Genomic DNA, 13,930 nt, shown 5'->3' on the forward strand with positions numbered 1-13,930 from the left:
AACTGCGGTCCTGAATTTCGAAAAAAAAACGTAGTTTCTTAAAGAAATGTGGGTAGGGTTGCGAGATCCTCATTGGCGTAACTTAAAAAAAAAAAAAAAAAAAAAAAAATTAGAAGAGAAATTTAGTGTTGTAGAAGCTTTATCTTCTACGTTCCGCGAAAGTTCTTTTTCATTTTTTTATTTGTGGTTTCTTGTTCTGTAGGAAAATATTTTAACGAAACTGTTGGTAATTACTGAGAGTATTCTTATGATACTTTACCATAATAGGGCAATGCTGCTCAGTAGCTACGCTTAAGACCTATTTTTATGGCAACGTTGCTTTGAAATAAACCCCTTGTATTTTGTAAGCAAAGTACAAAAATACTTTAAAAATTACGAAATTATGATCAGGAAGATATGGTTCAACCATAAAAACAAACTAAATATTTTAATGGTAATGCTATCAGTGTTTGCCAATTAAAGGGTTAATAATTTGCTTTGAGAATCTTAACTATTCAAACATTACTATACTATAAATAAAATAATAAAAGTAAGACTGGTCAATCATACATATATAAACAAGAAAAAATACTACGTCAATAACGCTAATTACTTGAAACAATACAAACATAATTTACGTTACTGAAGCTATAAAATAAAAAAAAAAAAATCGCATATGCGCAAGTTGAGAGGTCGTTATACTGCCCACTGTCACATTGGTCTAGGGATTTTATTACATTAAAGCACCAGACCATATTTTAAAAAGTCGATGGGTGGGTACAGTATAGACACTATTAAACATGTCGAACGCAAGCATCACTAAAATTGTTATGCGTAAATTGAGGTAAATTAATAATATTATTTTCGTCCAGTTGAAAAATTCTGGGGAGGGCCGGCTTTGCTTCTAGGGTGGCCAGCCCTCCCTCTAGTTCCACCTATGGAGATCCGACGTTTTCCCTGTAAGTTTTACGTTTTTTTCTGGCACAATTGCACATATATCATATACTGAATATCACATATTCTCATTGCTCTTTCTCTCTCTGAACATCTGACAATCCTATGGGTGTTTAAGTCTCTTTCCTCTCATATATGCATGTCTACCTAATGGAAATCTACATATCATAAAAACACGGTTACATTTAGATATGTATTAAGTCACGCTAGTTTCTTACGATGGCTTTAATAATCGCAAATTCATTATAGTAATTCTTGCGAGTATCTATGCAGAGATTCTATTCTTATTATGCTAGATTTTATTTGCTTAAAGTAATGCCCAGCTTCTATTTTAAAATTAAATGTATTATCCCATTAATCGATAACCTATTTTAGGGCTATATTCACAGCTCTAACAGAGAAAACTAAATTTAGCTCCAAATTACAGTGTGATTTCTGTTAAATTGTTAGACTAATTTGAAATTAGTTAATAAATGGTACGGACCACCGCAAAAAGTAATATAACGCAAAAATATTCACCTCGATTATAAAAGGTTAATCTGCGAACACCCCCGTATTTCGAAGAATCTGGGTAAAAGCATTGTCGTGTAGTCGGGTAAATACCGTGATAATGTAACTGTACAAAGATTGAAGCCTTACAATGCCAATTTTGAATAGGTGACAAATGAAAAACAAAAGTTTTTTAAAAGAATTATCAATTGTGTACAAACTATCTCACCGTGTACAGTAGCTACATAGTGTCTCGGAACCATAGGTCGCTTATTGAATTGACGTTGGCTGAACATGTTATAGGAACTAAAGCTGACTATATTGTCAGAGCTTATATTTTTTAGCTATAATTCTCCAATAACAACATTGAATTGTAAGACTAAGTGTTGTGATTTTGCTTTCAGCTGTTCTCAGCACAATAATCTGTTTTAAGTGGTTCAAAAAATTTGTTCTTTGTTCATCGCGGTTCATATCAGGGGTACGCTTCCGAATTGGCTCCCATACCCTTGAATCTAACTCCGCCTTTTATATTTTTTTTTTCAATTTGTAAATCAAATTTTGAAACAGGAAACATCAAATGTAAGAATAACTGTTGTAAGAACGGAAAATGTTTCTTGTCTTATTGGGCGAGGGTTCTCAATGAAATCAGGTTCCAGCCTATTTACCTAACAATGCTAGGCACGGCTACTAGATCACCAGAGCAGAAATACATTGGCCAGTCCATTTTTATGGTTTCAAAGTAACATATATAGAAAGTTGAAATTAGGAAGGTATAGAGAGAATAAGGATTAAAAATAAAACCTTCACAAGAGATGGGGATTAAAATATTTATATCATCCAGTTCATTTTGTAATCCCCTATTATTATTTATCTAATACATACGAGGTTCTCTTACATATTTAAGAAATCAGATTCTTAACAGAAATTTCCTGAGTTAATATCACAACATAAATATACACAAAACAACTTTAAATTCTATCTATTATCGTGTACTGTTTCAGTTGTTATATTTCTTTATCATCAAAGACAAGTAAACAATCATACCAGAAACAGAACCACAGACAGACGAAAACCCGACATAAATAAAAGAATTATTTTCCTTGACCTGGTTTCACGATGAAATGGCTTCGAGACCGGATGGGCCTTTTAACTTTTGTTTTCTTCTGTTGTCTCGCAGCGTGAATAAGTAACAGTTCTTTCATATATATATATATATATATATATATATATATATATATATATATATATATATATATATATATATATATATATATATATATATGAAGGTAACCAGACAGACATATAGAGAGCAATGTTGCACTACAAAGCATTGACCGTGGAATGGATCTTTTAGACACAGAATGATGCTCCTTAAATCGTAGTTCCGCGCTGATTTTACACATAACGTAATGTTACGTCCCACAAAATGTCATCGACAGGTCACTCCAAACATGTACGAAACTAGTTCTACATTGTTTAATTTGGGCATTATGTCAATAATTTCCGATTATAATTATGAAGATTTTTATTTCCATGTTGAACTTGGAAATATCTCCATCAAGAAACTTACTGTTAGAACTTTGAAAGATGTAATAAATATATTTTTTACAAAAAAATAATGAAATGTCTATAATTTAGTGACCTTATTTCCTTTACTTTCATAGCGAATGGTGTCGGATAATGTGCTATCTTTGCTTTTCAGTATAGTGATTTATATGGGAAATTATTTTTATATTTTTTAAAAAGGTACTGGGTTTTAATGATTTAATTTTATTGATTTCTTTTTTACAAATCTATTTAAATGTTCCTCATTGCATGAAAATTAAATTTCGTTACATATAATTTTAATGGTATTCAATTTAAGTATTATTAAATTTATATATAATACAAATTCATTTGGAAAAACATGGGGTATTTAAACAGACTCAAAAAAGAAATCAATAAAATCACATTAAAACTCCAGTTTATTTAAAGAAAATAGAAAAATATCTTCACAGATAATCAATGGACTAAAAAGCAAAGATAGAGTAGGTATTCCACACCGTTAATATTGGCTTCCAATGTATTTGCTGTTGCTAGAATGCTCACTAGAGCGCATTCCAAGAAATGACGAAGTAGTTACCTGGTCACACTTTACGTGCAATTGCTAGAATGCTTCCTAGAACACATTTCAAGAGGTGGCGAAGAAATTACCTGCTGATACTTTATGTTCTCTTGCTAGAATGCTTCTTAAAACACATTCCAAGAAATGGCGAAGAAGTTCTCTGCTGATACTTTTTGTTCTCTTGCTAGAATGCTTCCTAGAACACATTCCAAGAAATGGCAAAGAAGTTACCTGGTGATACTTTGTGTTCTCTATGATTAAAATAATGATTGATTTCAACAGAGAACAAGAAAAATAGTCTACAACAGGCACAGATTCGTGCTTCTTTTCAACTTTCCTTGCCTCTATATGTTATTCCAAGCAACAATGCCCAAAATACGGTGTTTTCTCATTAAATTTTCAGTCAATCTTAATATTTGCAAATGTCTAAAGGTATTGGCTGTAATATTTATGATGAAACATGTATTGATGTATTTCTGTATATAACCAAATTCCTTCGAACTCACATGGGTTCATTATCGTAAAACATTTTTTTTTTTTTGGATCTAATATAAATTTAATGCAGATAGATCTTAATCTGATCCATACGAAAATTCTAATTGGCATACGTCATGTGAGTGTGTATGTGTTTTCTATAGCTGTTCATATTTTATTAAACCTAATCCTTTTATTAATTATCATAACATTAAATTATCATCTATATTAGTCTTAGCCCAGATCTTAGTTATATTTAAACACTTCGTAGGGTGGAGCTTTATATTTTGAAACAGAATTTTCTCTTCTGGGTACCTTCTTAAGCTCCGGTTTGAACAATAGACCATTCTTCTACATCAACCAGTTTTCTTCTATCGTCATTCAGCAAAGGTGAAGAGAGAAAGTGATGTATCTCTTTAAGTATTAAGTCAAAGGTTACGGGTGTGGACATTCATTTGTTTATTCGTTGTTAGTAGAACATCAGTATGAGATGTCACATTTTGCGCCCATCTTTGTGCAGATTGTTTTGCTCTGACGTAATGATTTTGATCTTTTAAAACTCAGTTCTACACTTTTTCTAAATATGACATTCTGTTGATATTAAAAAATAATGTGGCATTTGCAGTAGGGAAGAGTGAGAGAGCACCGCGGAATGGCGCTTGTCTTCCTCAAAGAAGTAATATGCCAAGTGTATTTTCAGCTTGGACAGGACATTTACCTTTGATTTACCTTTATCGCACTGTAGAAACACCATATAAAGAATATTGAGGATTAATTAGACATCATAGTAATTAAATACATATAAAATGTTATATCACAGTAATGATTTTGTACCTGATCCTTTTTTTTTCAAAGTACCAATTATTTTGCATTTACAATTTACTTTTAATCTTTTCTGTCAAAGTTTAAAAAATGATTATTTCAGTTTCTTCCGAATCAACATGATAAGCTAGTAGAATTTTATTATCTATAATTTCAACAAAATAAAATTTAGACTGAGCCTGACATACTAAAAATAATACAAAATTTACCATTTTTCTTTTTGTTTTTCATAAGGGAAAGAAGATGATCAAATACAACTTACAATAATCATAGATAATGCTATTCTACAATAGAAAATATGAACCTGAAGAATTTTCAGTGTTACCATCCATAGAAATCACAGTTTTGCCAGAATATCATCTCCCCAAAATCTAAGTTAAGCCAGCGACTAGAAGAATGAACTCAACTGCATTCGAGTACGTATCATGTTGTCTTGAAATCTTGTGAACTACTTTTTTAAATAATAGTTTTATTTAGTTTGTAATAAACAAAATACTTTTAACATATAGTTATTAAAATTAAATAATAATGTTATTTAAAAAGTAGTTCACAGGGTACCAAAACAACATGATATCTAATCAAATGCAGTTGAGTTCATTCTTCTAGTCGCTGCTTTAACTTAGATTTTGAGGGAAATGTTATTCTGGCAACGCTGAAAATTCTTCAGGTTCATATTTTCTGTTGTAGAATAACATTATCTATGATTGTGGTAAGTTTCATTTCATTATCTTCTTTTACTTATGAAAAAGAAGCAAGAGAAAAATTGTAAATTTTGAATTACTTTTTATGTCAGGCTCTTAATGCTGTTGAATATCTGCTTCATCTTTTTCTTTTTTTCTTTTTTTTAAGCTCAGATTTATACGGTTTTGCTTTTTTTTTTTTTTTTTTTTTTTTTGAAAAGAACTGGAAATTTAATATTTTGATTTTACTGATCTCTTCTTCAATTAAATGTCCTTTATTTCATGAAAATTAAATTTTGTGATACATTTTAATATTTAATAAACAGATATAATTTAAATAACATTTAATATATATACAACTTACAAATTTATTTTGAAAAAACAAGAGACAACTAGATTTGAAGAAGAGATCAATAAAATTATATCATTACATTTAACGAAAACAGGAAAATAATTCCCGCCCCCACCCATATAAGTCAATGTGCTAATAAGTAAATAAATGGCGTAAATACTCAACACTGTTAACAGTAGCCGTTCTATTATTACTTAGACCGAAATAATCTAAACTACCTATCGCTGAAGTATTCAATGACCTTAAAATCATAAATTAGAACTACAAGAAGAGAACAAAGTTATTGAACTCCCATCAATTTCTTCTACAGAATATCGCAATTACTGGTGCAAGATTCTTTCAAAGTCTTCTTTTCCTTAAAAACTACAGTAAATGAAGCTATAATACACACATTGCATTTTAAATATAACCCATTATCGAATTTGTATATATTGTCACTAGCCTTTCTCCTAGTGACACTTGTAAACGTCCGTTTTTAGATTTGTGTAACTTCTTTCTTGCTCTTAATTCAGATTTTGTATCTTCCGATGCAGATCTAAGTCCCAGTCGCCTTTATAAATAATGAGTTTATTATAAATAATTGTTTTTAAATTTATCAATTTTAGTGTAAAAAATAATGGAAATGATAGATGAGGTTGAAAGAAGGAGGATGAATTTCGGCCTTCCTTTGTGTACAGTTATTTTTAAAATGATTATGTCAAAGTATTCTTTAATGACATGAAATTTAATGAACCATTTCTCTTCTACTTACAGTTATGTAGCTGTGTTGTTGGTACTGCTCCTTGATCACTCACGAGGTCATCCAAGAGATGACAAGAAACAGGAGATAGAATTGATAACAGAGCCACGACCTGGAGAGGAGTATGTTCTATTCCAAAGTGGACCTATTCAGCTAGGAGGAAGTCCTCGTGCGTCTGCAAGAAATTTTAATAACAAGCCATACGAGGTAACGGAACCGGATTATTATGACGTTACCACTTATAAACCTTCTCTCAACAAAAGCTCGGGAGAACCACTTCTTATGGAGTTGTTAACAGGTACTATCCTCAAAGCTGAAGACATTCTACCCATTGGTGATGCAGCGCAAGTGACCACCTATCGACCACAATCAAGTACGACAGAAGAACCTGAAGTTCAAACTTCTGTCTCCGTGGTAACGAGTCGTGCAGTCTTAGTACAGGGAGGTGCTAAGAAACCAGGAGGTGTACAAATTGTACCCGAAGCTCTTACTGGAGTTCGACCAGTACGACCTTATGATGAGGAAGAACGCAAAATAATGCAGCGCAAAACTCAAGCCAGCGTAGAAGTAACACAAAAGCCAGCAGGACATAAAGTTACCAAAAAAGATGAAGCAGACCCAGATCATGAGACCAAAAAGAAAGTCCAAACAATAGAGATAAAACCTGAATCAAGATCTGGTTTTAAAATCCCAGGATTTGATGGACAACCACTATCCCAACGAACACCAGTTGATATAACGGTTACTCCTCAAGACAAAACATATTCTTCAACACCACGCAATCTGCAAGAACAGCCGGCAACCACCGATTACAAAGATCTAGTGCAGCCATTATCAACTCCTGCTGCTCCATACAAAAGTGAGTTAGTTTCAGTAAATTTATTTTACGGCAAAAATTTAGATAAAAATGATTTCCGTCTCGGCAAAGGAACAGATTTAGATGACAAATTGCTAGTACCTGCTGAGTCCGCACAAGCATCTAGAGTCAATTATAAGAAGGCTCCCAATGGCCAAGACTACGAATACGAATATGTATATTATTATTATGATGATGAAGACGAGGCTAATAACACCCAACCAACACAAACGAATGCACATGATGGTCCACCAGTGGAAAGCATTCAAAGCGGGGAGAAAGAAGCACCATCGCCTACTACCACTACAACAACCTTACCAACTACTACTACCACTACTACTACAACTACTACCACTACTACCACCACAACAACAGAGAAGCCCAGCAGACGTCAGTACCTACCTACAGGTGGAGCTGCTATTAATCGACTCAACCATGACGATATTTCATCTGAAACTCTTCGACCACCTAGTAGAGGACGTGGATCAGACACTAGAGGCAAAAGCTCTCGTGGACGTCACTATTCTTCTAGAGAGGAAGACCAATCATATGAAGAAGTTTCAACTGTTGCTCCACCAAGACAACGCAGTCGTGGTTCCAGCAGTAGTAGAATCAGTGACGACACTAATCCCACAGGAAGAAGTAGATTTAGATACACAACTATTGAACGAAACAGAAACCCTGCGAGTCGTGAAGAAACATCAAGCGAAGAAAATGATAGATTTGTTAATAATGAAGTTGTTCCTTCGCGTGGAGGTTCCAGATTTAGGGGAAGGCCGAGCAATAGTCAGGAAGATTTGTCTAGCCGAGGAGAATCAGTAACCGAAGAAAGACTCCCTTCAAACACACGATTCCCTCCTCGAAGAACAACTCCAAGTACCTTAGTAGAACCTAGCGATGATACATCATCATCTGATACTTATCGAGTGCCAACAGCATCAAGAGGCGCTGTACGTCCAAGTCTTGAGCTTGTGGATAGCAGTTCGTTCAGAACACATTCCGGAACACCACCAGTTCCTGATCCTTCTCAAGCGTTTGTTCCTTCTTTCCCACAAGTTCCTGGCGGTCCAGGTGCTCCAGTAAGATTCTTAGGTGTCTCTCCAGAAGATACGAATGCAAAAGTTGCTGATGTATACGAACCAAACTTTATTCCCTTAATTCCTGATCCAAAAGAAGAGGATGTCTCAACGTATACCGCTGTAAGAAGCCGAGGAAGACCAGTATCACCAACACCAACTCAATTTATTGGTGACTTATCTTCAACAACAGAACGTCCATTAGATGTTACAACTACTGTTGGAACGCTGGAGGAAAAATCAGTATATGATCTTTATGCAATACTTCAAGCTCAAGAGAACACAAGTAACCTGGTTGATGGATCTACTGAAATTCCAGGAGAAGGTACAGGTCTAGAAGCTCTAAGTCACGAGCAAGAAGAGAAGGATGCGTATAGAACAACAGAATATCAGACAACTACACCGACAACCACTACAACTATTCCAACTACTACCACAACAACCACAACCACAACTCCCCCTCCTACCACCACCACTACTGAAGCTTCCGGTCGTGGACGTTATAGAGGCCGAGGGTCAAGCAGAACATCTCCAACGCAACAAACTCAAAATAGAGCTTCATCTAATAGATCTAGTAATCGTCGTTTCCGAAGGCCAGACAAAGGGTCTGGTACAACAACAGAAGCTTCAGTTGAAACCAGCACTACTTCTGGTCCCAGAACAAGAAATCGATTCAATTCAAGAGTATCGAGTGGCTCTAGATCATATTCAAGAAGAACTACCAGTACAACACCAAGAAACGAAGAACCTCTTAGAGACAGCGCAGGGGAAGAACCATCAACAGGTACTAGAACTCCTGTAAGAGCTGGAAGTAGATTTAGACAAAGGCAACAGAGTACCGCTGCCACTTCTGTACTTGGAAGCGTTGGTACAGTCTCACGACCAACTTTTGCTGATAGATATAACCTCAGACGAAGAGGAAGCTCAACTACAACAGCATCTCCACAGGAAGAACAGACACAGGGGGATGATGAAACAGGAGCGGAAAAAGAATCGTCAGGGTTCACTAAACCAACAGTAGCTACGCCTGGAAGATCACGAGGTCGTGTTAATATTGCCCATTCAATTCGTCCAATAGCACGACCTGGCCCACGTATCAGTTTACATTCAAGAGGTCGTGTAGGCAGCACAACCACTACAACTCAAGCCACTGTAGATTCTGAGGGCAAAGCTGAGACTCCAAATGAATCAGACACCCCAACTGCTGAAGCATCACAGAGCAACGATAATGAAGGAACAGGCGACGAAAGAGATATTGTTACAACTCCAACTCCAGGTCCTTTGACACGTCTTAGAAACAGGCCTCGTCTACGGATCACAGAGAAACCAGCTCACATCCGCGCACCAGCTCCCACGAATCGTCGCCAATTGGTTTCATCTTTGCTTCCTCGCCGTCGACCAGGACAAGCTCAACCAGAAGAAGAAGTAAAAGCTCAAGAAGGTGAAGAACAGGAAGTAGAAGCTAGCAAAGCTGAAGAAGAAGAAAAAGAAGAAACTCAAGAACAAGAACATGTTACGTCATCAACCACAGCAGCTCCAGAAGAAGGTAATCGATTATCATTATTAACAAGAAGAAGAGGAAGACGTCCTGGAACGATATATTCCCACAGAACACAACATCAGACTGAGGAGGGAGCGTAAGTCAGAAGACAAAATTATCACAACTGTGTTTAAAATGAGACAAAATGTCGAGTGAGAAGTGTAAATGGAGTCTCCTGTTTGTATATTGTGTGAGTGAGTATGTGTATTAGTTAAAAGATGTGCCTGCGTTGTGGTTTATGCTTGGACTCAATTTATAACGGAGAACATATGAATAAACGAAATAACTGCATTAAAAGAATGTGCCTGTGTGACCTCGAAATATTAGTTATCATACCCACAATTTTATTACTTCCAATTTTTTGGTGCTTTGTATATTTATGACTTTTCAACAAACGGGTGATTGATAGATTTCGATCCCATTGTGTCATTCTTTGTGTGTCACCTTCTCATGTGTATCTGATTCCGCTACTGAGAAGGAATTAATACTACCAGGAAATATAAACATACATGCATAGTGCCAGATATATATATATATATATTACTTAATATATACAGTACATATTCAATACTTCAAAAAATGTTTGGTTATATGCTACTGCACACTTACTACTGTGGTTACTTTGTATATTGGAAGGATATATAGATTCAACAAAACTCATTTTGTTGTCAACTTTAGCATGAGACATTGTAAAACATATCATGTCACTGGGTGCCTAGAATATTTCTTTTCAGCTAGATGGATGTATATTTTCTGGAGATGGAAATCATGACTTAATTACTTTTTCTTCGAAAAGTTTTGACTTTTTTTTTTTTTTTTTTTTGGCTGATGTTTGCCAAATCTTGTCGGTCGGAGAAAATTATGAATCTAGTAGTTGTGATAGGAACGTCAAATTTATGTCCACAGGGATGCCTTTTTCTCTCTATTAACTAATTTTATTTTAAAAATCGTATATGAACTTACATTCATTATAATATTTTTATTACTATAATTGTGTGATGTTGTTTAGCATCAATGTTCTATATATATATATATATATATATATATATATATAATGTCTCAATAAGTGTTTAGTAAAAGAAATTTATTCTGTTTTCTATAACATTTTAAATTCTTTATTCTTTTTCATACATCTTTACCAAATTGTCATTAACTTACTATCGCAATGACTTGACGTTTGAGGCACTGAAACGTTTGGAACTTAATGACTTCTTACAGAGCATAAAATTAACATCTGTTTATATCAATTTATCAATAATAAATCATATTTAGTAACTTCTTTGTATATTTGGCCATGCAACGGCTTGATTTAGTAATTTTATTTCTGGTTCCTAGCTCTGACAACGATCAAGCCATTGCGGTTGGAGTACACAATTTTTCATTATCTTTTTGCAGAAGTATTGCTAAGGAAACTTAAATTGTGCTTTTCTTTTCTAAGTAACAGCATGTATGATGTAAAAAATGTTTCTTCTCCTTTTTTTTTTTTTAATTTTTTTTATTTTACAGTGAGAACCTTGTTTTTCTCTATTCCGAAGATTCATTAATAATGACTTTACTCTTTATTCCACTCAAATGTACAGTAAAACTTTCCACGGGGGGTTGTTCTGTAAATATGGCGTTCCTAGATTTGTGTGTTGTTTGCAAATATTTCTATTTTTGTGATTGAATGCTCATCTATCAAATATAATTGTATAAAAAATATCTTTTTTTTAAGTATTGTAAACAAATCATGTTCCTGAATGTGAATCAATAGTGACAATATTCTTTTCAAATACTTATTTGGAACTATTTTGTTCCAAGAGAAATAAATGTTCCCAGATTTTGTAAGTAAAGCTGATAGATGTACTCATTACAGAAGTTTTATTATAAATAAAAAACGAACAAAAGTTTTGTAATGTAAATAACTATCAACAATAAATAATAAAAATTTAAACAAAAGAGTTTCCATTCACCTTTAATCATGTCAAATATGTATCTACGTATAGGTTGAAAATGGTACGTGTAAGTTTGTTTTTAGACTCTGAGGCAACCTCCAGAATTATAAATGTGTATTTTCTTTACTTAATGATGGGGTGCAAGACAATATAATATGAAGAAACTTAGTTGTGAATCAGAGCACATTATAATCACTACACTCTGATCAGACGATTTCGAGTCGTGCTCAACAGGCTCCCTGTTTATATTTGTAATAATTTCATTTTTAACTATCTACAGATTGTCACCTAAATAGGTATACTATTATACTTCCTAGTAGTTAACTAATATGTCCTATTCTCCTTCAATAGATATTTATTTTCCTTCATACAACAACCTACTGGTCAATCCCTTTTTAACATGGCACTGGTAACTATAAGAATTTCTTTCTTTCTTCAAAACCACTAATGATTATACGGGATATGAAGCAGCACTTAAGCCAAGTTCTCTACGTAAGTAAGTTTGTTAAAAAGTAAAATATTGAATTACATAGAAAGAATCGTTACAGCTGTGCTGCAGCTAATATGCACAGATGTCTGAATCTGTCAGTCCAACGTACAAGCTGAAAAAGTCTTAATTGCTCATATTATATGTTAATCATAGCACTAAATATACTTAAAATAAGTCACACATCATAAAGAAACACTTAAAATAAAAAGAGTATCCAAAAAATATAGAAGATTCTTGGTAACAAAGTTGAAATAATATTGAGTTAATTTTTTTTTGAATTTTAATAACTTCCATAACAACAAAATCCATGATATTATTTAATAAATGAATAAAATAATTATTCAACACTTTCTCCGATAACTGTAATCAGCTTTAACGAGTTCACAACCTCCATTATTCATTCAACAAATTCTTCACAACTCATTTTTACATTGCTTAGAATAAAATACGGAACTGGCAATCTACAAATATATATAAGAACCATATCTAATTTTAAGTTATTTGTGTATATATATATACAAATAACTTAAAATTAGATATTGTTCTTAATATTCTTCATTAAAGGTTTAGGAACATAAGTTACAAACAAGAAATTTTCACCTCAAATAAATAAACAGATATTTAAGTTGCTTTTCCTTTTTAATTGCAGCAGGTAGTTGAATCATAAAATATCACATCCCAATAGCCGCAAATGTTTCACCGTTATTACTCAACAATTGACTCACGTCAAGTTTCATCAACTATTCATTTTCACTCAATTCATGTTGCCATGTTAAGTTGAGGGTGAATATACCGAATGCAGTATAAATATCAGTGCACCAACCTCAAATTAATCATAAATTTTCTCCTGGACAACAGTTGTTATATGAAAAAGAAGCAAAGTAGAATTGTTTCATATGAACCATGGCCGGACTCAGGAACTTTTTGAGAGGGAAGGGGGAACGAAGCCATTGTAATACTCAGGATATTTTCGAGGCAGGCCTACCTAAACTTTATGAACTAATAGAGAATACTAAATGTATCGTTGCAATTTTAATTCGGGTGTGATCTTAGTGATGTCACCTTCATGCTGTTTTCGAGCTATGTAACCATGTCTTTTTAAAAAATCATTGTTGACCAGGGATTTATTTGTAGCCAGGGAAGCCTGGGAATTTCCCCCCTTCTAAGTTTTGGTTTCCCTGTCTCTAGGTTTAATTCTATTTTCCCAGCCTGGGAAGATATTTTCCACCTCTTTTAGGCTATACAATCGGTTTTAAAGTACAATAATTCAACTCCATATTGTTGAGCGAGCTATTCTGGTCTTGTTTATAGAATTGTTTCCCGAAGAAAAATCTTGCAACTGATACCACTGATTATCATACTTCATCTGAGTAGCACAATAATAATAATAATAATAATAATAATAATAATAATAATAATAATAATAATAATAATAATAATA

The 13,930-nt window shown here is 33.7% G+C and overlaps 1 protein-coding gene across 1 annotated transcript in view; it reads left to right on the plus strand.

The window, feature by feature from the left end:
• The window catches only part of LOC145668517 (uncharacterized), a 94,579-nt gene extending 82,576 nt beyond the window's left edge, over positions 1-12,003 (plus strand). Inside the window, exon 2 of the mRNA XM_081736491.1 lies at positions 6,608-12,003. Coding sequence (XP_081592617.1) covers positions 6,608-10,166 — 3,559 coding nt within the window. The 3' untranslated portion in view covers positions 10,167-12,003. The remainder of the gene's footprint in view (positions 1-6,607) is intronic.
• The last annotated feature ends 1,927 nt before the right edge of the window (positions 12,004-13,930 follow it).

This window comes from Thermobia domestica, chromosome 13 (genome assembly GCF_964235325.1).
Source record: "Thermobia domestica chromosome 13, izTheDome1.hap1.1, whole genome shotgun sequence".
NCBI lineage: Eukaryota > Metazoa > Arthropoda > Insecta > Zygentoma > Lepismatidae > Thermobia > Thermobia domestica.